We start from the raw sequence: 26,061 nt of genomic DNA on the forward strand, positions 1-26,061 counted from the left end.
CATCTGTAATCCCAGCTACTTGGGAGGTTGAGGCAGGAGAATCACTTGAACGTGGGAGGCGGAGGTTGCAGTGAGCCGAGAACGTGACATTGCACTTTAGCCTGGGTGACAGAGCAAGACTCTGTCTCAGAACAAGAATCTGCAAGACGATGTGGAGAATACAGTTTCATAGAGGCAGAGATGTCTGAACTAACTGAAAAAGGGTGCACACTAGGAGCAAGGCGGACAGGTGCCTGGGGAGAAGGAGAGCACCCTGAGTGCAGGGTCTGGGTGCCCATGTTGGAAGTTGTAATGAGAGGGGTGGGAAGGGGAAGAGATTCCTACTGCCTTGTTTGTTCTGGTTTAATTCTGTCAAGGGGCTGTCTTAGTCCTGGCCATGGGCCCTAGGCCACATGCGAAAGGGACATTACTGGTGGACTTAGATGCCTGCAGAGCCAGCTCACAAACCTCCACATAGCCTCCCAATCCCCTCCTTGCTTTTCTTTTAGTGACTTATGAGTGAGTCTCTGGTACCTTTACTGCCTCCAGCTTGGGGCTCTGATTTCTGGCCACTGATGGGGTCATGGGATCTAGGTCTTCCTTGGGGGCTGACAGCCACACAGCTCCTGTCAGGATGGGCCTGGAGTTCATTAAGGTTGCAGCAGCAGTTCACCCAGGCCAGGAGCTAGCCATGTGATCAGATCTGTGATCAAACTGTTTCAGAAAGAAAGAGTTTGCAGTGAGAGGGAAGGGAGGGAAAGCAAAGCACGGGTTAAAGGAAGGCAAGAAAGACTAAGGAAAGGGCCGGATATGGTTGGCTGTGTCCCCACCCAAATCTCATTTTAAATTCCCACATGTTGCGGGAGGGACCTGGTGGGAGGTAACTGAATCATGGGGGCAGGTCTTTCCTGTGCTGTTCTCGAAATAGTGAATAAGTATCACAAGATCCAATGGTTTTACAAGGAGAAGTTTCCCTGTATAAGCTCCCTCTTTGCCTGCTGCCATCCATGTAAGACGTGACTTGCTCCTCCTTGCCTGCCACCATGATTGTGAGGCCTCCTGTTCCACATAGAACTTTAACTCCATTAAACCTCTCTTTCTTCTGTACATTGCCCAGTCTCAGGCATACCTTTATTAGCAGCGTGAAAACAGACTAATACAGGGTCAAAGGATGAAAGAGGAGAAAGGCTGGAACAGAAGCTGCAGCAATGGAGAGGAAGAGAAGGACTTGAGAAACGCAACAAAGTAAAAATCGACAGAATTAGACATGGAAGTGTTGGTGACAAAAAGCCAAAGTTGACTTCCTAGAAAAATGCGTGAGTAATTAGATGCTAAATAGAGTATCCTGGGTCACCTTAAGCTCCAGCCCTGAGGCCCCGAGACCCACCAACCACAATGAAACCGTTCACAGCATGAAGAAAGAATGTTGGTATCCACATTTCATGGTCAGTTTCCAAGATAGGTTAACCTATGTATCACTGATCCCCTTCACACATCCACAAGGAAGCCAACAAGCAGACGTAGCACTAAATCTTCTGAAATTTAGAAGAGGCAAGATGCTTGAAACCAACCTTTTCTCGTGATTTAATGAGTGCTGTCAGGTGCTTCAGTACCACAGGCCCATCTGGACTGTACATGAAGTTAACATTGTCAAAGACGATCACTCCTTCATGGGGCCAGGCTGCTGGTGGGCGTTTCTGGTATTCCCAAGGTGCTTCTTTTTCAAGGTCTGTGTATTCAATCACCCTCTCTACTGAGATCATCTGAAAGAAATATGACATCCCCATGGGTTAGGAATGGAGGGTATCATTTACAATGTTAAGAGACTGTCAATGAAATGTTCTTTCACACATGGCTGGTTAAGGAGAGACGCAGGAGACCAATGAGGATGGTGATGACTTACAAACTTGGTTCATGATTGTGTAACACCTTCACTTACAGCCACTTCATTCAACATTAGGTTAAAATAATGAGAGAAATTAATGCTTAGATTTTATTTATCCACTTTTCACATCTGTATTAAAGGCAAGAAAATTTCTTAAAGGAAAAGAATACTTACATCTACTAATCAAGAATCTTTTGCTGACCAGGCATGGTGGTTCATGCCTGTAATCCCAACAGTCTGTGAGGCCGAGGTGGGTGGATCACCAAAGGTCAGGAGTTTGAGACCAGCCTGGCCAACATGGTGGAACTCCACTTCTACTAAAAATAGAAAAATTAGCCAGGTGTGGTGGCGGGTGTCTGTAATCCCAGCTACTCGGGAGGCTGAGGCAGAAGAATCACTTAAACCTGAGAGGCAGAGGTTGCAGTGAGCCAAGATCACGCCATTGCACTCCAGCCTGGGTGACAAGAGTGAAACTCTGTCCCCTGTAGCAAGAAAAAAAAAAAAATCTTTTGCTATAGAAGGGTTACCTGATATAGATTCGTTAAATTGGATGATCATGAAACCTCACTGTAATAATTACTCAAATTTTACTCTATGAGAATAATGGAAAGATTTTATGTTCATTGCTTTTCTCCCTTTAGGAGAAGATGCAATTATTTAAAACACTGATTAAGGCCTCCTATACCACCATAAACTAATACCCTTTGACTAGCACATTCCGAGAGGGTGCTTGCTGTACCAAGAAGGCACACCAGCAAACCCAAGGCCTTCCTTCCCTCTGTTCATTACATAAGAGAATAAAACTAAAACTGGGGGAGGAGGACCTATTAATTAAACATAACCTCAAAATATTGCAATCTTCTTTTACCAGGATGAAGAATTACCCATTAAGAAACAAAAATAAACAGGCTTCTAAGAAATTAGCTTATATCCTCTCCAGAATTTCAGAACCTTCCTCCTACAGAGATATTTATTACATCTGAAAAAGCTTGTGATGAATACAAAACCTGCTGACATAGCAACCATAAGACTCAGAAAAAGATGTATATATTTTATTTTACATTAACAGTAAACAGATGGAGGAAGGATCTTAAAAACCTCTGTTAGCAAAGATGTAAAAATAACAGTTTTAATATTTCACATAAGAATGGCTTTTATGCCATTTAATGGCAAGGAGACTTGAAAAGGCAGAGAACCTGAAGTTAACATTACCATATTCTCAACTTCGGCACTTTGTCGAACACACCACTGAAACATCCCCATGAGCGTGAGGGCATAGGACAGCGCCAAGCCAACCTGACCAGCATCCAGAGCTATGTCAGGAGGAAGAAGAGAATAAAGTCAATCTCACTTGAAACTTAAGCCTGGCTCCTTCTGCCACTTACCAGTAATGTTAAAACAATTTGCACATAATGACATTAATAGCTACAATTTTACCATTTGTTGCTTGAGATCAAGATACAATGGGGAAAACAACACTGCATATTCAGAAAGTTTATTAGATGATTTTACGAATTTCAACAGGATCGACATATATTTGCTTAACAATATTCTATATGCAAGAAATAATGTCATTATTCAGACATTCATTATTATGGTTTCAGAGCCCATTATGTTACTCCACTTTCTACGGGCAATTCAACCACAGCTGGAAACCACTAAAAACAAAGCAATAGGTTGTAAGTGTCAATGCTTTTGAGACTAAAATACTACTCTCCTTGTTCCATTAAGTACTGTCGTGCACGTTGTTGCTGGGATGGTGAACTCATGCTATGCTTGTCTGGTACCCATGTGGCAGTGAAGATGATACTCTTTCCCGCTGAGAATTTTTCTCAATCTCATGCACCAGGCAACTACAACCAATAGTTACAAATAGTCAGAAAGCTAACACCCTAAGCGGCACAAAATGCTTCAGAATAAATTGGTTTTCTCTTCACAACTACCAGACACTAACAGAAATGTTTAGAATGTCAATTGTACATACCTCAATCCATTCAAAGAAAGATAAAAGAAACCCATCAAGACCCAAATGACTCCCTTAAATGAGTCACACTGCTGAATCCTATCCAACCTGATACCCTGTAAATGATTTAATCTACTTCGTTAGGACCAAACAGTATGTAGGATTAGACAAGGTGGCAAGAGTTTAATTTAATAACTGTAAACACAGCTATAAATTGTAATCATACCATTCATAGCTATTCACATCTGTACTTACTTTTTGCCAGAATCAGGGACCCAAAGGCAACGACGATGACAAACATGGCACAGATGGCATCCAGACGGACTGCAAACCAGCGGGACGTTGTCAAAAACAAGAACCAAGCCTCTGAATTTGAGAACGGTAATAAGCATGATGAATAAGTAGAAGAACCAAATTAACTGCATTGAACGTGAGTGTGTGTTCTGCTTGGTTGAGCTACAGATTTTTATGTGGATTAGGACAGCAAAGCTGCACACCCAAGGAACCTACAGATTCCAGAAAGCTAAGTGATACAGGCAATATGTGATACACATACAAAATAGTACAGTGGCTTTGAGTGAAGATGCATGTGAATACGAAACCCAGAAATATGAACCTAATAAAGAACTGAGAAAAACAGTCTCCTAAGGGCATCTCCTGCAGTGCTGAGAGGTACTTATGTGAAGGGCATTCTCATGGGAAGTCCACCCACGCACATGGTTGATGCTACAGTTCTCCAATAGCGGAGTGTAGCTCCCAATTCACTTCACCTTCCATACTTACCATAAGGGCCACACGCACTAGCTATTGCTTAGGGGCTATATCAAGATGACCTCACTACCAGGATTTGCATGTGGTTTTTGGTTTGTTTGTTACTTCTTTTTTCCATTTTGCATGTGGTTTTTAAAGTGCCATTTCATCAGCAATATGAAATAAAGCTTGGAATAATGGACTAGCATTTTGCAGATTTGGAGGAAATTCTGAAATTTGCAGATCGAAAAAACTTTCACTGATTTTTCAGCAAACTATAGCATGTGAACCAGCACCTATTTTTGTAAATAAAGTTTTACTGAAACACCGTCACAGCCCTTTGCCAACGTACTAATGTCTGCTTTTGTGCTACAACACAAAGGTGATCAATCACAACAGAGACAATAGTGGCACACAAAGCCTAAAAGATTTACTAGGCAGCCTTTTTGTAGAAAACGTTTGCTGACAGAGTCAAAGGCCATGCATGGTGAGAGAAGGACGCTGCCAGACAGTCAGGGGGTACAAAGAAGGGACATGCAGAGGGGATTCCGAGATGAGTCCAAGCCCAGAAGAAGGGGATGGAGAAGGAGAGGAAGATGTGCAAAAAGCAGGATGTGGCGCTGGGCTCTGAGGTGCTGGCCAGCAAGCTCATCCACGCAGGGAGGTTAAATCAGAGAAATCAGATCCTGTCCTTTGAAACCATTTCCTGAAATGGACAGACCTGAATGTAAATCCTGGTGTGCATCAAACAGTTCCTGACACCTCTCTTCTGCTTTGTATGCCCGAATGGTCCAGAGCCCCTGGAGAGAAGATGATAAGTGGGAAAACACCGGACTCCGAGCTGGGGAAACAGAGACAGAGAAAACACTCAGTGAGGCTGGATGCAGGGAAACCAGTGGCCTCCCAAGCTGCATCATCATGCATTCACCAAACAGCACACGCAGGCTTCCTAGGAGGCTTCATAATTCAAGGAGACATAAATGCTTCCAACAGCCTGAGGGGACCCTGCTACTGCAATCTCAACCTCCTGCGCAAACCACACCTCACAAAAGGGGCCTGTAAATGAACGTCGTATCTTTGACCATATTCAAATCTAGTTATAATTCTTTCCTTCCTAACTCAGGCTTCCAGGTCCTCCTCCTCTCCATATTCTTCCCTGACATCTCTTTGGGCAGAAATGATATTTCTCTGATTTTTGAGCCAGTAGCATTTTTAAAAACAATTCTGTTGAGAGATGTCACCACACTGAATTACAATTAGTCATCTATGTGTCTGTCCCTACCTTAAATTGTTAATTTCTCAAGGGCCAGCCATAGCCATTGCATCCTGGTAACTGGACGGTACCTGGCTCAGGACAGGTACTCAAGAAGTGAGCTGAAGAGACTGTCACTTCCCTGCATCTTGGGGAATCTTCTGTGCCCACTCATGCTAGAAGAGTCCTTTATGATCTCCACGGACCTGGGTGCTTCAGTGCCCTTGTACCATGCCCAAGGAACCTGCCCAGACAAGATGTCTCTGAGTGGTCTTAACACTGGCTCCAGGAAGCTGATGGATGTTTTTATGACTGCCCCGTTGAAAACTCATCCTGATCTCTGGAGGTCTCTATGGCATGTGCCATTGCCTTTTTCAGAATCTGCTGTGGTCTCAGTGGGTCCATCATCTCTACAAAATTTTAAGAGGTGAATACTCTTTTGTGTGACTTCTTTTTCCTTTGGGAACCAGATATCCCATGAGGGTCACTGATCAGCTACTCCTCCTTGGGCCACTGTGTTTTTGTGTGCTGCTGGTGGTTTTTTCTTTCTTTTTTTTTTTTTTTAAACACAAAGTTTGGCTCTTTGGCCCAGGCTGGAGTAAAGTGGTACGATCTCAGCTCACTGCAATCTCCTCCCCCCACCCCAGGTTCAAACAATTCTCCTGCCTCAGCCTCCCAAGTAGCTAGGATTATAGGAACCCACCACCATGCTTGGATGATTTTTGTATTTTTAGTAGAGATGGGGTTTCACCATCTTGGCCAGGCTGGTCTTGAACTCCTGACCTCAGTTGATCTGCCTGCCTCGGCCTCCCAAAGTGCTAGGATTACAGGCATGAGCCACTGGAACTGGCTTTTTGGTTTCTTTTGAGATAGGATTTCTTGCTGCAGGGTACTGATGCTGTGTGGGACCTTCTGAGGGTTATTATGTTTTTAATTATCAAGGCTCTAATGCCTCTGGTAGTCCCCATATGTTCAAGGTTCCAGCGTCCCTTCCAAGCAGTCTCAAGCAAGCCTCATAAGAACCCAACAGGGAAAGTATTATATCCTTGATAGAGGGAAAAATAGGATTGAGGCATTAAGAACACTGCCCAAGGTTGGGCGTGGTGGCTCACACCTATAACCCCAGCAATTTGGGAGGCCGCGGCAGGCGGATCATCTGACGTCAGGAGTTTAAGACCAGCCTGACCAATATGGTGAAACGCTGTCTCTGCTAAAAATACAAAAATTAGCCAGGTATAGTGGCATGTGCCTGTAGTTCCAGCTACTCAAGAGACTGAGACAAGAGAAATGCTTGAACCCAGGAGGCAGAGATTGCAGTGAGCCAAGATCATGCCACTGCACTCCGGCCTAGTTGACAGAGTGAGACTCCGTCTCAAAAAAAAAAAAACCAAAACACAAACAAACAAACAAAAACACTGCCCAAGATTAAGTAAACTAAGCCATGCAAGCATGCAAACGGTAGACTTGGGCATCAGACTAATATCTGTTTTATTTCCAAAGCTGTGTTTTTAATCTGAGCCACAGGTCTCAGAGAAAGAATAATCAGAGTTAAACATTCCCATGCATCCTGAAGGCATTTTTCTTCAGACTTTGTAGCCCACAATTGAAAAATCCCCAAATCTTACTTGGCTAATATCCAAAAGCCTTCCCTATTCCTGTGGCACTTATTAATCACCTTGCACTGAACAAAGCCCCTGGGAATCTAGGGTGAGCAAACTCAAGGATCTTACGATCTAAAATCATGGGGCACATGGGTTCACACTCATGGCAGACATTGCTAGTGGATCACAGTATCTTTACAGACAGAAATTGGATATGGCTTCACATTCCTGGCATTGCCAAATGAGTGGAGGTGGCTAAAGAAATGCAACCAAATGCCATTCTGGTTTTTATGCACGTCTCTATGACTGACTATTGCTCCGGTCACTTTTGCAAAAATAAAAAATCATTATGATCAACTGCAGATTTGTTATTAAGATTCCTTAAATGCCAACCACGGTTCCAGAGGTGGTGAAGCAGTCCAACTCAGGCTTTGGAAATCCTTGAGGGCACAAGGATGAAGCTGGGTTATGCCTCCCTGCCACGGCAATCGGCCATCCTGCTTTTAGCCAGTGACTCCAGCAGTGGTCTCAAAAAACACAATCCACTGCTGCTTAGAAGAAACAGTGGAATTGTGATTTATGGCAGAGACCCACCACCCCAGATGGATAACAATAAACAGTTCCAACCAACTGGTCACCACAGTTGGTGATCTGAGAGCATGGAGAAAGGAACATGCATATTTAACTCACTGTCACAGCCAACCGGGGTGCAGGGACACCCAAATACACCTCAGGGGCCATGATGAAGTTGTCCGAATTTGCCCAAGAAAATGTTTTCAAGCTTTAGTGTACAAGCTGAAATTCAAGAGAGAAAATCCTACACTGCTTCCAAAAAAGCCTTCCTAAGTCCCCTTTTCTCCACATCCACGTGGATCGGATGTGGCCCTTGACGCAGACAGACATCTATGTCAAGATGTTCCTTCTGGAGCAGATGCTTCCTTCAACATACCACAGACTCCCTGAAGATAAGACTGTCATATAACTTCATTTCATGGGCAGGCCCAAACCATAAAATGCCCACACAGCCTTGCTGTCCACACATAACACTAGCTAGGGCCAGTGATCTTCACAAGGAAGCTCTCCCAGCAACACTAACATTTATACTCTGCCTTGCCTTCCCTAGCAAGTCCCATGGGCCAAGTGTTACTCACATGTGGACTCCACTGCTCGCCCGCCCCATTGAACACCTCATAAGATGAGACCTCGTGGTAGTTTAGCTGGTTTTCTTGATGACTGAAAAGTTTTTCTACAACTTTTATGGACTGTCACCCACTCTACTTTATGCAGACATTTAGGATAAATGCCTCTTAAGAATTCACTGTTGGTCAGGTGCAGTGGTACATGCCTGTAATTCTAGCACCTTGGGAGGCTGAGGCAGGCGGGTCAGTTGAGGTCAGGGGTTCAAGACCAGCCTGGCCAACATGGTGAAACCCCGTCTCTACTAATAATGCAAAAATAGCTGGGTACGGTGATGTGTATCTGTAATCTCAGCCACTCAGGAGGCTGAGGCATGAGAATCGCTTGAACCCAGTAGGCAGAAGTTGCAGAGACCAAGATCGTGTCATTGTACTCCAGCCTGGGTGACAGAGAGACTCCATTTCAAAAAAACCAAAAAAACAAAAAATACAAGAGTTCATTGTTAAAAGAGAAACATATATATGTCACAACAAAAAACTGCTTTGTCCTGATAAATGTCTATTTCCCACTCAGTAGATACTGAAATGATGGGACTCAATGTTTCTCTTCTAGGCGTGGCTTCTAGAGAGCGGAGTTGGCATTTATTTGCAGTTAATATCCACAGTGGAGCTTTTCTGATACAAGTATCTTCCTTCTTTACTTTTTGGCTCTCATCCTTATACCTTTTATTAAAAAGTAGAGCAATTCTACTCTCCTTATGAATTTTTGTTTTAACAATGATGAAATATGTTAATTTGTGCATGCACAATGAGATGAATTTCATCTCTGCAATTACTTGAGGAATAGAGTGATTAATCATAAAATGTCTTCCCCATGATTCCAAAACTAGAAAATTAAATAGAGCAACAGACTATATGTTTTCTAAACTAGTATCTCTCCTTGTGATCTAAGGGGATTATTTTCAGTGTCCATATATATATATGAACAGCCTGAGGGGAAACAGTCTGAACACTGTGACATTAGTATGAGTACTGCTGGTAACAAAGGGAAAACTGAAAATAACAATGCTTCTCTTTTCAAAACGTTTACATCTGCAACTTACTAGCCATTTTGTGAGTTTGCAAAAGTCATAAATTTACCAAATATATTGCTTCTGACACCTCTTTTCCTTTCTCCAAACTTCTCATTTCCTTGTCATTTTTAGCATCATCAGGGAAAGAACAATACCCTAATTATTTTCCTTCTATATTAGTTCCACTGTGATCAAATTTTTATTTCTAAGAAAAATGTTTAATTAAGTGTTGGCTTTGTGTAAGGAGGTATCTCATAAACAAGAACAAATAGTCCCTGCCTTCATGGTGCTGACATTCCTGTAGAATATTACTCCCGATATGTCCTTCACTCCTTCCTTGTTCCAGACTGCGAAGCTGCATGTTGCATGCTATCTATTCCATATGCTCTAAGGGACACAATGATTCATGATGGCCAATACATTCGTTACCTAATGTTACAGAAATTCTGGAAGACAGTCTGCCAAATTTTAGGTGGTCTCCATAATCATGGCATAAATGGAAGCTAGCTAGCTTGTCTATACCAACCCGAGTTTCCACACTCACTTGTAGATTCCAGGCGCTTCACGTCTCTTGACGTTTCCAAAAAATATCGCCGAAGGAAAATGAAAATGATTCCAAGGGGAACCAAGGGTATCGCGATCCAAGGAATCACTGCCACAGCCACAGAGACCACACCAACCACTTGTAGCAATGTCTGAAACAGCAGAAGCAGATACAGGTTTTCCTTATCAAGTATTCTTTTCAAAAACACTTTGATGAGTTATTGTTAGGATTACACTCCTTTCCTCGAAAGACTTTTGTAGTACCAGGGACTGCTTTTCCATCCAAAGGAATAACAAAAGTATAGGTGGTCCTGATGTTATCTATTACATGCCTGCCATGTGCCAAACACTATGATATGTACTTGCCCAATAGTTCCTTTCTTCTTTTTTTTTGAGACAGAGTCTTGCTCTGTTGCCCAGGCTGGAGTGCAGTGATGCCATCTCCTCTCGCTGCAGCCTCCCGCTCCTGTGTTCAAGTGATTCTCCTCCCTCAGTTTCCTGAGTAGCTGGGACTACAGATGCGTGCCACCATACCCGACTAACTTTTTGTATTTTTAGTAGAGATGGGGTTTCACCATATTGGCCAGGCTGGTCTCGAACTCCAGATCTCAAGCGATCTGCCCACCCTGGGAGTACAGGTGTGAGCCACCACACCAGGCCCCCGTTAGTTCTTTTGATATACTCAGCAGCCCCATGAATCAGGCATTATTACTTTCCCTATGTAATGGATGAGAAAACTGAGATTCAGAGTAGGACTTGAATCCCAAACTATCATGAGTCCGTTGATGTTATCAGGGCAATGAGCAAGCAGACATCACAGACAAGGAACCCAGAAGCCTCAGCTATGCAAGGGATAAGGAAGTGACTAACTGCTAGTTCAGTGCTTAGAAAAAAAGGAAATAATTTAATATCTTCACCTTTAGAAGTGGGAAGTCATCTCTCTTGGTATCTAGACTTTCTGTATCTGGTTGTATAGTAAATACACATGTATCAACTCACTTAAATGTCACAATATATCTATGAGGTAGTATTACTGCACCATTTTACAGATGGAGACACTGAGGCACAGGAAGAAACAAGTAACTTGATCAAGAACACACAGCACCAGTCACAGAGCCAGGGAGCATGCATCGTCAGCCCCTGCATTTAAGCTTGTCCCCAGCATATGGTCAATGTTTTATTGGTCAGGACAAAATACTTAAATTTGTCTTTAATTTTTCCTCTAAACACACTTATGTAGGAAATTAGAGTTCATTAACATGCTCAGTAAAGAACAAATAAAAGAAATGTAACACAATTTTTACATGTTTTAAAGAAACCTGAGATTTTTTTTCTTATTACAATATATTGAATTTTTTATTGTCAGAAACGTTTAGCTTCTATTTCTCTTATGTTTAGTAGCATTGAGGAAGAGTTTTGATAACAAGAAAACAACTTACAATGTCTAACAGGGTTTTGTGTGTTTTTTAGCTTTAATACTTGGATGTACATTGAATTTTCCACCATTAGAAGAAATACTTAAAACGTCTATTTCAGAAGCACATGATGATAACAACAGCAAATGACATTTATGAGCTGTTTCTGGATGCAAGGTTCTGTGCTAATGGATCTGTGAATGTTCACTTACTCATCACTTTACCTAGCAAGGTGACTTTTATCTTTGGAAAATACCTTGGTCTAAAAGGTAAAAAACAAAAAGAAAAGCAAGAAGCATAGAAACCCAAGGCATTGGATGATGCTCATTTAAGTATTCATCTTTATTAGGAAACGGGTAATATCGCGGTCTGTGGCTTCAGGAAATATGAGTGCAAGTCAAGTGAGTGCCTACCTACTCTGAAAGCACAATGCTTGCTTCTTGGGAAGGATCAAACAGTGGGGGTGTGCAGATTCACACTAAACATGGTCTGAGGCCTCCAAAGTTCATAGTCTTACATAAAAGTACATGACTTCAGCAGAAAGTACAGAGTGCTATAGAAATATAAGGAGGGGCTGGGTGCAGTGGCTCAAGCCTATAATCTCAGCACTCTGGGAGGCCGAGCCAGGTGGATCACCTCACTTCAGGAGTTTGAGACCAGCCTGGTCAACATGGTGAAACCCCATCTCTACTGGAAACATACAAAAAAAATTAGCTGGTTGTGGTGGCGCACACTTGTAATCCCAGCTATGTGGGAGGCTGAGGCAGGAGAACTGCTTGAACCTGGGAGCTGGAGGTTGCAGTGAGCTAAGATGGTGCCACTGCACTCCAGCGTGGGCAAGAGAGTGAGACTCTGTCTCAAAACAAAACAAAACAAAACAAAAAAAATAGAAATATAAGGAGGAATACATGTATACGTTGTAGAGATTTTTAAGATTTACAACTGATTTTCACCAGAAAGTACAGCATGAATAGTCACCTGCAGGTCTCAATCACAGTTTAATTGCTGCGGGAACACAGGCAGTTCTGTGTGTGCTTCTCAGCACCACCCCCTGCATCTTGACCTGCCAGCCCGGCATGTGGTTCACCAGGCCACTCACAAGTTTCTGTATCAAGCTGACAACCAAAACAAGGTACAATTGCCCAGCCTCCCAAAAACCAAGAAGAGGCGAAGAGGCAACATTTCACAAGGCTTGCTTATATCCAAATTTCTATACTTACGTATTTCACATCCATTATCTAACTTCACTCTTATATCAAATCTAAATAGGAGAGATTATCATCTCCATTTACACAGGAGGAAACTGAGTCTCAGAGAGATTCAGTAACCTCCTCAAGGTGAGAAAATTCAGTCACACTGACCTCATGCCTGTTCTCTTAATCACTGCATGATACCATATCCTACATACATGATTCATATGTTTTTAAAAATGTAACAGCTAAATAAACCTGTATTTTTTATATTTTTGTTTTCTGTATTTTCTAGTTGTATAGGTTTTTGTGTGTGTGTGGTTGTATCTGGCCTCTCAATGAGGTAACCAATCCCAGGCTCCCAGCTAACTAGGAAATAACAGACTTCTCAGCTCACAAAGAAAAGCTGATCTTTAAAAAGTCTTAAAATATTTGCTAATACGACATGACAACACATATTGATGTAAGAATTATTGTTTACATTAAAAAGTCTCATAAAAAGATGAGTTCTAGACCTAGAAAACAAAATGACTTAAGAAAAAAAAGAGCCACATTTTGATAAATATATAAAACCTCAGGACACAAAATGAGTGTTGAATACATTTCATATTCAGTATCTATATTTGAGTGGTAGTGAAAAATACAAAATTTCCCCAGGCAGACTCTTCTAGAATTAATTTTGTATCCGAATATTACAAAATGGAACATATTCTTTTAACAAGCATAATTTTAACTACAATGCCTGTTTGGCATTTAACCACCGAACTGCTTCGAGTCCTGGAGAAATTTTTAGGTATCTATCCACTATTTACTTTAAACTTCATTCTGTGGGATTCAGTTCCTACTAGTCTTTGTGAAGCTTGTGCCAAAGAACATGTTTTCTATAAACAGCAGTAAAAATGTATTCCTATTTTATGCAAATAAATATGCCATCCAACCTTCTGGCTCATTCTATTCCTTATTTGAACTCTCCCTCTCTCTGTCATCCTTCTATTAAGTACAAGATGAAATACGTATTTAATCATGAGGCCACTTAATCAGTAGACAGTACTTTCATGATGTGTTTATGGTATTAAAACATAAAGTCAGGATCACTAAGATCGCTAACACCTTACAGAAACTGGAAAGCTTTTAATTCTGCTGTTCGTCACATAAGAATTGTGTTCCAAGTTGTAATAAGCACAAATTGTCCAGATCGCTTTAAACGATTACTGACTTTGCAGAAGACAAAACGTAAGTGCAATAAACAAAGCAGGGTTCACTTCTTGGTGAGAAAGTATGGCAAGATTTTCTTCTGATTTAGAGAGAAAATGATTGCCAGCTAGTTTTTGATCGGTAAGGTGTTTACGGACATGGTGGTGGAGGAAATTCTTCTACTTATTTTATTTTGGGAACTGCTAAATGAAATGACGAACGTAACAGGTTGTGTTCCTGGCTAACATAGGATTTCTCCTGGAGCCCCTAAAATTACGAACAGGGTATACAAACCTACAAGAATACAAAGAAATAAAAATGCAATTCTGTCAAATCATTATCATTACCTTCAATTACAGGATGAATAGAAGCAAAAAAGACAATATGAAAAACACTTAAATGTAAGCTCCTAAGCCCAAATACTGACAGCATCAGCACTAAGTCAGCAGACGTAAATTGTGCTACTCTGGCACCTTGCCTGCCTCAGGGAGTTCAGAGGTCAACTCTGGTTCCCAGGTCTCAAGGTCTCACCTTGGGAGATCTCTACTTTACCACCTGTTTCTTTTGACCTCATCTAATCCAGTGAATGCCTTTAAATCAAAACTTTATAGAGTGCTGGTATGTCTTCTGTGTATGACAAGATCTAAACAAACATTCTCTAAGCTTTTCTAAACTTGTCCTTCCCTTGGGATACACTAATCACTCCTTTCATCCCTCACATGGCTGATCTGATCTTTTCACATCCAGTGCTGGTAACTATGTCAGACTTTGGTTAGTGCTTAATCCTGAGTCACAGCTAACTCCAAGGAAGAGTGAATGGTGTAAGGCATTACAGCAATGTGGTGCACCTCTTCCTTCCTTTGTGGTCAGCATATCTCATTGATCAACGGTTTCCTTTGTACACTATGTAATGGTAAAAGGCCTTGTCCAAAAAGAAAAGATCACAATCCTAAACATATATGCACCTAAAACTAGAGCTCTCAAATTTAGAAAACAATTACTAATAGAATTAAGAAATGAGATAGACAGCAACAAATAATAGTGGGGGACGTCAATACCTCACTGACAGCACTAGACAGATCATGAAGACAGAAAGTCAACAAAGAAACAATGGATTTAAAATACACCTTCGAACAAACGGACTTAACAGACATAAACAGAACATTTCATCCAACAACTGCAGAATACACATTCTATTTGACAGCACATGGAACTCTCTCCAGGAAAGACCAAATGATTTAACTCTAAAAGGAATCTTCAAAACCATGCAAATACACAAAAATTAAATAACCTAATGAACGACAATTGGGTCAAAAATGAAATCAAGATAGAAATTTAAAAATTCTTTGAACTGAATGACAATAATGGTACAACTTATCAAAATGTCTGGGATACAGCAAAGGCAGTGATAAGAGGAAAGTTCATAGCCCTAAACACCTACATCAAAAAGTCTGAAAGAGCACAAACTGCCATTCTGAGGTCACACCTTGAGGAACTAGAGAAATAAGAACAAACCAAACTCAAACCCAGCAGTAGAAAGGACATAACCAAGATCTGAGCCAAACTAAAGGAAATGAAACAACAACAACAAAAAACACAAAAGATAAATGAAACAAAAAGCTTTTTGAAAAGGTAAGCAAAATTGACAGACCATTAGCAAGATTAACCAAGAGAAGAAGAGAGAAAACTCACTCACTAAGAAATGCAACAGGAGATATTACAACTGACAACACTGAAATATAAAAGATCTATGAACACCTTTATGCACATAAACTAGAAAACCTAGAAGAGATGGATAAATTCCTGGAAAAATGCAACCCTCCTAGCTCAGGTCAGGAAGAATTAGATACCCTGAACAGGCCAATAACAAGCAGTGAGACTGAAATGGTAATTTTAAAATTACCAACAAAAAAATGTTCAGGACCAGGTGAATTCACAGCAGAATTCTACCAGACATTCAAAGAAGAGTTGGTACCAATCCTTTTGATACTATTCCACAAGATAGAGAAAGAAAGAACACTCCTTAATTCATTCTATGAAGCCAGTAACACCATAATACCAAAACGAGGAAAGGCCATAACCAAAAAACAACATTAAAGACCAATATACCTGATGAACTTAGATGTTATAATCCTTAAGAAAATACTAGTTAACTGAATCCAATAATATATCAAAAAGATAACCCACTATGATAAAGTGTGCTTCATACCAGGGATACAGGGATGGTTTAACATATGCCAAGTCAATAAATATGATACACAACATAAATAGAATTAAAAACAAAATTCACATGATAATCTCAATAGATGCAGAAAAAGCATTCAACAAAATCCAGCATCGCTTTATGATTAAAACTCTCAGCAAAACTGGCATACAAGGGATATATCTCAATGTACTAAAGCCATCTATGACAAACCCACGGCCAACATAATACTGAATGAGGAAAAGTTTAAAGGATTTCCTCTGAGAACTGGATCTAGACAAGGATGCCCACTCTTACCACCCCTCTTCAACATAGTACTGGAAGTTCTGGCCAGATCAGACAAGAGAAATAAATAAAGGCATCCAAATCAGTAATGAGGAAGTCAAACTGTCACTGTTTGTTGATGACATGCTCATTTACCTTGAAAACCCTAAAGACTCTTCTAGAAAGCTCCTAGAACTGATTTTTAAAAAATTAGCAAAGTTTCCAGATACAAGATTAATGTACACAAATCAGTAGCTCTTCTATACACCAACAACAACCAAGTAGAGAATCAAATCAAGAACTCAACCACTTTTATAATAGCTGCAAAAAATAAAATAAAATAAAATACTTAGGAATATACCTAACCAAGGAAAATCGAAAGACCTCTACAAGGAAACTACAAAACACTGCTGGAAGAAATCATAGACCACACAAACAAACGGAAATGCATCTCATGTTCATGGATGGGTACAAACAATATTGCGAAAATGACCATACTGCCAAAAGCAATCTACAAATTCAATGCAAGCCTCATCAAAATACCACCATAATTCTGCACAGAATTAGAAAAAACAATTCTAAAATTCATATGGAACAAAAAAAGCCCACATAGCCAAAGCAAGACTAAGCAAAAAGAACAATCTGGAGGCATCACACTACCCGATTTCAAACTATACTGTTAGGCCACAGTCACCAAAACCACATGGTACTGGTATAAAAATAGGAACTTTCAACTTTTTATACCATGGTTTTGGTATAAAAATAGGCACTTTCAATGTTTCCCCATTCAGTATATGTTGGCTGTGGGTTTGTCATAGATAGCTTTTAGTACATTGAGATCTGTCCCTTGTATGCTGATTTTGCTGAAAGTTTTAATAATAAAGCGATGCTGAATTTTGTCAAATGCTTTTTCTGCCTCTATTGAGATAAGCATGTGATTTTTTTTTTTTTTTAATTTTAGGCCAATGGAACAGAATAGAATACCCAGAAATAAACCCAAATACTTAGAACCAACTGATCTTCAACAAAGCAAACAAAATCATAAAGTGGGGAAAGGACACAGTTTTCAACAAATGGTGCTGGGATAACTGGCTAGCCACATGTAGGAGAATGAAACTGGATCCTCATCTCTCACATTACACAAAAATCAATTCAAGATGGAGCAGGAACATTTTAAATCTAAGACCTGGACACTACAAAAATTCTAGAAGATAACATTGGAAAAGCCCTTCTAGACATTGGCTTAGGCAAGGATTTCATGACTAAGAACCCAAAAGCAAATGCAATAAAAACAAAGATAAATAGTTCTGACTTAATTAAACTAAAGAGCTTTTGCACCGCAAACGGAACATTCAGCAGAATAAAGAGACAACATACAGAGTGGGAGAAAATGTTCACAATCTATATACATTTGACAAAGGAGTAATATCCAGAATCTACAACGAACTTCAACAAATCAGTAACAAACAAATAATCCCATCAAAAAGGGGGCTAAGGACATGAATAGAAACTTCTCAAAAGAAGATATACAAATGAACAACAAACATATGAAAAAATGCTCAACATCACTAATGATCAGGGCAATGCAAATCCAAACCACAATGCGATACCACCTCACTCCTGTAAGAATGGCCATAATCCAAAAATCAAAAAACAGTAGATGTTGGCATGAATGCATTCATCAGGGAACACTTCTACACTGCTGGTGGGAATGTAAACTAATACAGCCGCTATGGAAAACACTGTGGAGATTCCTTAAAGAACTAAAAGTAGAACTACCATTTGATTCAGCAATCCCACCACTGGGTATCTACCCAGAGGAAAAGCAGTCATTATTTGAAAAAGATACTTGCACACACGTTTATAGTAGCACAATTCACAACTGCAAAATCATGGAACTAACTCAAATGCCCATCAATGAGTGGATAAAGAAACTGTGGTGTGTGTGTGTGTGTGTGTGTGTGTGATGGAATACTACTCAGCCATAAGAAGAAATGAATTAACAGCAATTGCAGCGACCTGGATGACACTGGAGACTATTATTCTAAGTACACTGGAGACTATTATTCTAAGTAAAGTAACTCAGGAATGGAAAACCAAACATCGTATGTTCTTACTGATATGTGGGAGCTAAGCTGTGAAGACGTAAAGGCATAAGAATGATACAATGGACTTTGGGGACTTAGTGGGAAGAGTGGGAGGAGGACGAGGGATAAAATACTACAAATACGGTGCAATGTATACTGCTTGGGTGATGAGCACATCAAAATCTCACAAATCACCACTAAGGAACTTGGTCATTTAACCAAATACCTACCACCTGTACCTGAATACCTTATGGAAAAATAATAAATAAGACACTGGAATAGATACAGATTTTTTAAACAGAACACAAAAATCACTAACCATAAAGGAAAAGATTGATAAGTGTGTTTATGAAAACAAAGTATTATGAGATTGAAAAGATAAGCATTAGTACAGAATAAGTTACCGGTAATTCAGAATATATAAACAGTTCTACAAATCAGTAAGTAACAAAAACAAACAAAAACCCAGAGTACTCAATAGAAAAATTGTTAAGACATTTAAATAGGTGCTTACCCAAATGATATTCAATTGGTCAATAAACATAAAAAAGATGAAAACTATAAGAACAAACCAAATGAAAATTCTATAAACAAAAAATTGGATATATATGTAAAAAAAACCCCAACAATAAACAAAAAACCCACACATTTGGTGAGGCACAGTGGCTCACACCTGTAATCCCAGCATGGAGTTTTGCTTGAGGAGGGAAGAAGATTGCTTGAGCCTAGGGGTTTGAGACCAGCCTGGACAACATAGTGAGATCCCATCTCTTTAAAGAAAGAGAAGAGAAAGAATCAATGACCCTAAAGACAGATCAATATAAATTATCCAAATGAAAGACAAAAATAAAAAAGACTGAAAGACTGGAATGCAACACCCTAGATCTGTGGAGCTACAACAAACAGTCTAACATAGTATAATTTTCAATCCCAGAAGTTAAGGAAAGAAAAGAGGAAGAAAAGAGAAATGTATCAAAAGATAGAGGCTCATAATTTTCCAAAATTAAATAAAAATACCAAACCATATATTGAAGATGTTCATTAACCCCAAGAAGGATATTAAATATATATAGTCAAACAGCAAAAATTCAAAGACAAAGAGGAAATTGTCCTAAAAAGTAGCCATGAAAAGAGACATAATGTACAGTGCAACCAGCATAATAATGATGCCTGGTTTCTCACCACAAACAATGAAGAGAGAAGACAATGATGTGATATACATACAGTGCCAAAAGAAGAAAAAGAAAAAAAAGAAAACTGTCAACGTAGAATCTTCTATCTGTTGAAAAGATCATTAAAAGTGAAGGTGAAATAAAGGCATGCTCAGATGGGCAAAAGCTAGGAGAAGGTTTCCAGCAGACCAGCCTGAAAAGAAGTCCTTCAGGCTGAAGGAAAATGATGCCAGATGGAAGCCCAGACTTTAGAAAGAAATAAAGAGCACTGGAAAGGACAAATATGTGGATAAATATAAAACACAATTTTCTATAATATGCATGCACATACATGCACACATATGTATAAATTTCTTTAAAAGATGATGGTTATTTAAAGCAAAATGGACACAATATATCATGTAGTTTATAGTATATGTAGGAGTAAACAATATGACAACATGAACCCAAAGAATAAGAGAAATGAATTATATAATAGTAAGATTATTGTTCACAAATTTGGTAGAAAATTATTTGAAAATAGATTGTAATAAACTTAAACGCATATGTAAACTCTAGAGCAACTACTAAAAACAATAACATAAGGAGGTATAGCTAAAAATGTGATAGAAAAGATAAAATAAGAATATATTCCATTCACTCAAAAGATGGAAAAGAACATGAGACTAATAGAAGACAAACACCAAGATGATAGACTTAAAGCCAACCATATCTATAATTACATTAAATGTACATGGATAGAACTTCACATAAAATGACAGAGAATGTCAGGTGAGCATTTAAAAAGCCAGACCCAATTAGATGCTGCTTACAATAAAGACTGTAAATATATACAGACAGATACCATGCAAAAACACCCCCTCTTAGTAAATGATAGACCCAATGGACAAAAATTCAGTAAAGACACTGAAGATCTGGATATTATAAGCCAACTTGACCTGACATTTTTAGAACTCTATACTCCACAGTTACAGAATATACATTCTTTTTTCTTAAGTGCACAGGGGACCTTTACCAAAGTAAACTAAATGCTAGGTCATAAAAGAAGTCTCAATACATTTCAAAGGATAGAAATATTACAGAATATGTTACTGAATTACAACCAGGTTAATTAGAAATCAGCAAGTTTTTTAAAATCCCTAAATCTTTAGAAATGAAGTTATACACTCCTTAATAACTCATTACTAAAATATTAAATAAGAAAGTCAACTCATGGGCCAGGTATAGTGGCTTATGCCTGTAATCCCAGCACTTTTAGATGCTGAGGCAGGAGGCTCACTTGAGGCCAGGAGTTCAAGACCAGTCTGGGAAAAAAGGTGAAAACCTGTCTCTACTAAAAATATAAAAATTAGCCAGGGATAGTGACATGCGCTTGTAATCCCAGCTACTCGGGGAACTGAAGTACGGGAATTGCTGAGGAGCTGGAGGTTGCAGTGAGGAGAGATTATACCACTGAACTCCAGCCTGGCACCAGAGTGAGATTCTGTCTTTAAAAAAAAAAAAAAAAAAAAAAAAAAAAAAAAAAAAAAAAAAAAAAAAAAAAAAAGCCAACTCATAAATATTCTCAACTACAGATAATGAAAACACAACATATCAAAATCAATAGATGTAGCTAAGCAATAATACTTAAAGAGAAGGTATAATCTTAAATGCGTATATTATGAAACAAATGAAAACCAACAGATTAATGTTTAATCTTAAAAAGCTAGAGAAAAAGATGAATTAAATCAGTGTAACTTAAAAAAAAAAACAAGAAATTAATGAAATAGAAAATTCACCAACTACAGAGAAAATTAAAAAAATCAAACATAAATTCACTGAAAAAAACATCAAAATTGATAAACTTCAAGATAAACTGATTGCAGAAACAAATTATCAGTGTCAGGAATAAAAAAAGAAATTTCACTATAGATTATAAAGACATTAAATGGACAAATGCAAAAGTATGAACAGTTTCATGCAAAAAGTTATCCAATAAAGACAAAGTAAGCAAATTTATTGAAAAACCACAATTTACAAAACAGGAAATATTGATAAAAGCGTATTATTAAACATGTCTAAATACATTACATATATTAAAAACTCCTAAAAAACCAACAAGATTTTTTAAAAATATGTTTTAAGAAATTGGCAGGAGATCTGAACCAATATTTCTGAAAGGAAGACACATGAATGGCCAATTAGCCTGTATGAAAATCGCTTAATATTAATCATCAAGGCAATGCAAATGGATCGTCTATACCCCACAAAAGAATAAAAACAGAAAGACTGATAATACTAAATGTTGGCAAGGATGTGGAGCACCTAGAATGCTCATATACTGTTGCTGAGTATGTAAAATAGTAAAACCATTATAAAAACCTTGTCATAGTCTGATTTTTGGTTTTTAAAGTAAACTTTATAAACCCAGCAGTTCCACTCCTATGAATTTTATCCAAGATGAATGAAAACATACGTAGTATACCCCAAAACACTTCTATAAGAACATTCATTGCTAAAAACTGGCAACAACTCAAATATCCATCAATCAGAGAGTAGATAAATAAATGTTGATGTCATCATACAATGAAATAGCAGAAAAAGAAGAAAACAAAGAAATGAACCACTGAAACATACACAGAACTCAAAAACTTGGGAACAAAAGAATCCAGCCACAGAAAAATTGTTGGTTCCATTTACATGCAGTTCAGCAAGAGGAAAACTAATTGATGTTGACAGAAATCTGGAAGAGGTATGGAGTGTAAAAACTGTCTACAGAGGGGCAAAGGAAACTTCCTAAGAAGATGGAAATGCTCTGCATCTTGTTTTAGAGGGTGGATATCGGAATGTACACAATTACTAAAATCCAACCTAAAAATATGTTGATTTTATTATATATAAAACATACCTCAATAAAAATACTGATAGGATAAAAAAATATATATATGACACTAGAATTCCATCCCCATCCCTTTGGCCACGTTCAGGCAGATGTTGGGCAGTATGTCAATACAAAACCATAACGCTAAAAGATTATTTCCTCGGGTGCATTGATGGTGGGGAAGAGGGCACAGGTGAGAACTAATGGTAACTAGCCTGTGTGCCCTAGAACAAAAACGGCTCCTGATCCATGTTTGATATGTGTCCCATAGAAGCCTGGCCCTTTGCTGAGATAATCAAGCAACCCTACTGGCTTCATGACTCAATGCAAATGACAGAGAACAGTAAGTCAATGAGCCCAGGGAAAGGGCTGAAACAAATGAGTCATGAAACTCACAAGTAGGAGAGATTACACTTACCCATGCCCCATATCGGATGAAGTGTATATTTATATATAAAACAGTGAGTGCAAGATTTTAATAAAACTGAGGCAAGTTCTCCAGCCCAAACCTTTTTTTGTTCATCTTATCAAGAAAACTCAGTAGGCATTATAGACAAAAATGAATGTAATCAATCAAGAACAGCATAGAGAGAATTTAAAGGTCCTCAATTAAGTAAACATTTTGCCAGTTTCCTCTCCCAGGTTATAACTGTCTATTTTATTACTAAGGATGCAAGATGACAAAAAGAGAAAGCACCATGAATGGCCACTATTGTTTTGCAATGAACATCATCCAATATGCCAGAATGGAAAGTCCTGTGCTCTGCTGAATACCACCAGACTTGATAAAAATTAGATTCTTAATTTTTTTCTTTGAGTCTTAATTAGCTTCTTGTTAAACTACAAACATTATCATTGGAGCACACATGCTGGGAAAAATTGGAACACTGGTTGCCAGCCTGGGAAGCCTGGGAGGGTCCCCGGAGATTAACTGTCACCACACTGATGGTGACAGTACTGCTTTCTACATGTGCTATTACACTGGAAAAAATATCCAACCATCACATCTTTCATTAAAAAAGAAAGGGTAAAGGAATTGTCAGAGTGGGCCTGTGTGGATCCTATCATCCTGATCTCAGAAATCCAGGGGTCAAGAGTTGGCAAATATTTCCAGTAACTCATGTCATCAACTCCCCTGTCTATTAACAAGGAAATCCACTTTAATGTGGCAGTTGGCATGAATCATTATCTCCAGGGCTGGCATTTTCACAGACTAGTCCATCCTTGTAAATGCACTGACTAAAACTCTTTTGTTGACTTTGAAAGCATGAAAACGCTGTGATTCAGTTAAAATGGATGAGTTTACTTTTAAAAGAGTCAGTAAAACAGAGATCTTTCAAATGAAGGCAAGGCGACCTAACTAATGATCTCTTTTGTCCAATGGGGATTTGAGGATAGGAGTGGGGGGAAGGGGTGAACAAACCTCTGAAATCTCAAAATGACAAACTCATTGTTCAGTGTGCTTTCTACACACTTTCCCTGACATCTCTACACAATGCAATGCAAGGGTCAGTGGTACTGAGACAAGTCAAGGCAGTTCCACTCTTTTGCTTCTATAAAAGCAAGTGACCCAACCTATTATACTCAAGACTTAGGATGGCTTTGTTCTCAACATCCAGATGCAGCAGCTTTTTCTCCCTCCCCTCATCCTGCCCTCCCACCCCCCCAGGGAAGAAATGACTGAGGACACCTCCTTCACATTTTCTTTTTCTTGGTCATTTCACTTCATAAAGCTGCAGTCAATGTGTTTTGTTTGTGGGAGGAGGACTGGCACATTCAGTGGTGGTCTCCACTGCTGCCTGCATTGGTGGCTCAAGTAGCCCCAGGATTAGTCCTTTGTGTTCCATGAAAGGATAATGAAAAGTCAGTTATTTAAGCTCAGTCAAGCTGCTGATTTTTTTTTTTTTTTTTTAGATGAGGGGTGTGTAGGGAAGAAAGGTTTTGCAATTCAGTGTGCCTCAATAAATTACAGTATTTTGCTGAGGGCAGCTGTGTGCAACTTTGCATACTCAGAGCACTCCCACATTTAAACAGTAAAAATTAAAATGCCTAAATCCAACCTCTGCATCCTACCTTCATTTTTCATTTGTTTTGATAGTAGGAAGACTTCTTGGAGGCAAAGATTTTAACTAGCAGAATTCTAGATAACTCAGATTCCATTCTCATTGTTATCAAGGACCAAGGAAGTTTTAGCAATATTATGAAAATTACATTATTATGACATATTTAGTGCTCACAAGTTTATTCTGAAAACAACTGATTTTGATACTGTGATTCCAAAAGAGAAAACAAACATTAAAACCTTCAGGGATAATAAACCTAATATCTGGAATACAAACTCATGACCTGATACTTCTGGGTCTGGTAACTGTCTGACAATTACCTTAATGCAGCATAATGTCATTGTCAGACTATTTCTCCTACTTAAAAATATGTGTAGTATTTAAAAAAATAACTACTTTTCATTTCGTGTGCTTAGATGTTATGCTAAGAATTTTATTGAAATGGTTTCATTTTATCCTTACAATAACCCTCATGAAACAGGTATAATTTTCTCCATTTTACAGATACGTCAAGTGTGGCTTTGTGAGGAAAGAGAAAGTAAGTAAGTGGTGGAGCTAGGAGTCAAACTTAAGAAGGGTGATTCCAAGGCTTTCCCATTCCATCCTACACTATACTTTAACGTTTTTTATTATATGATTATTTTCTTTTTTTTTTAATTGTATTTTAGGTTCTTGGGTACATGTGCCGATCATGCAGGATTGTTGCATAGGCACACACATGGCAAGGTGGTTTGCTGCCTTCATCCCCCGTCACCTGTATCTGTCATTTCTCCCCATGTTATCCCTCCCCAGCCTCCCTAACCTCTGCTCTCCCACCCCACCCCCACCCCCAACAGACCCCAGTGTGTCATGCTCCCGTCCCTGTGTCCATGTGTTCTTATTGTTCAACACCTGCCTATCAGTGAGAACATGTGGTATTTGATTTTCTGTTCTTGTGTCAGTTTGCTGAGAATGATGGTTTCCAGGTTCATCCATGTCCCTACAAAGGACATTTTTTATGGCTTCATAGTATTCCATGGTGTATATATGCCACGTTTTCCTTGTCCAGTCTATCATTGATGGGCATTTGGGTTGGTTCCAGGTCTTTGCTATTGTAAACAGTGCCACAATAAACATACGTGTGCATGTGTCTTTATAACAGAACGATTTATAATCCTTTGGATATATACCCAGTAATGGGATTGCTGGGTCAAATGGAATTTCTATTTCTAGGTCCTTGAGGAATCGCTACACTGTCTACCACAATGGTTGAACTAATTTACACTCCCACCAACAGTGTAAAAGTGTTCCTATCTCTCCATATGCACTCCAGCATCTGTTGTCTCCAGATTTTTAATGATCACCATTCTAACTGGCGTGAGATGGTATCTCAATGTGGTTTTGATTTGTATTTCTCTAATGACCAGTGATAAGCATTTTTTATTATTTTCT

General features: G+C 39.0%; 1 protein-coding gene across 4 annotated transcripts in view; it reads right to left on the reverse strand.

Annotated features, from left to right (window-relative positions):
* ABCC4 (ATP binding cassette subfamily C member 4) overlaps nt 1-26,061 on the reverse strand; it is a 276,355-nt gene that overhangs the window by 53,551 nt on the left and 196,743 nt on the right. For all 4 annotated transcript variants that reach the window (XM_017543557.2, XM_017543561.2, XM_037743897.1 and 1 more), the window contains 5 exons: nt 10,184-10,334; nt 5,299-5,418; nt 4,083-4,193; nt 3,077-3,177; nt 1,551-1,742 (listed from right to left, as the gene is read on the reverse strand). In XM_017543557.2, coding sequence (XP_017399046.1) covers nt 1,551-1,742; nt 3,077-3,177; nt 4,083-4,193; nt 5,299-5,418; nt 10,184-10,334 — 675 coding nt within the window. The remainder of the gene's footprint in view (nt 1-1,550; nt 1,743-3,076; nt 3,178-4,082; nt 4,194-5,298; nt 5,419-10,183; nt 10,335-26,061) is intronic.

Source organism: Cebus imitator, unplaced genomic scaffold (assembly GCF_001604975.1).
Source record: "Cebus imitator isolate Cc_AM_T3 unplaced genomic scaffold, Cebus_imitator-1.0 Scaffold158, whole genome shotgun sequence".
Classification (NCBI taxonomy): Eukaryota; Metazoa; Chordata; class Mammalia; order Primates; family Cebidae; genus Cebus; species Cebus imitator.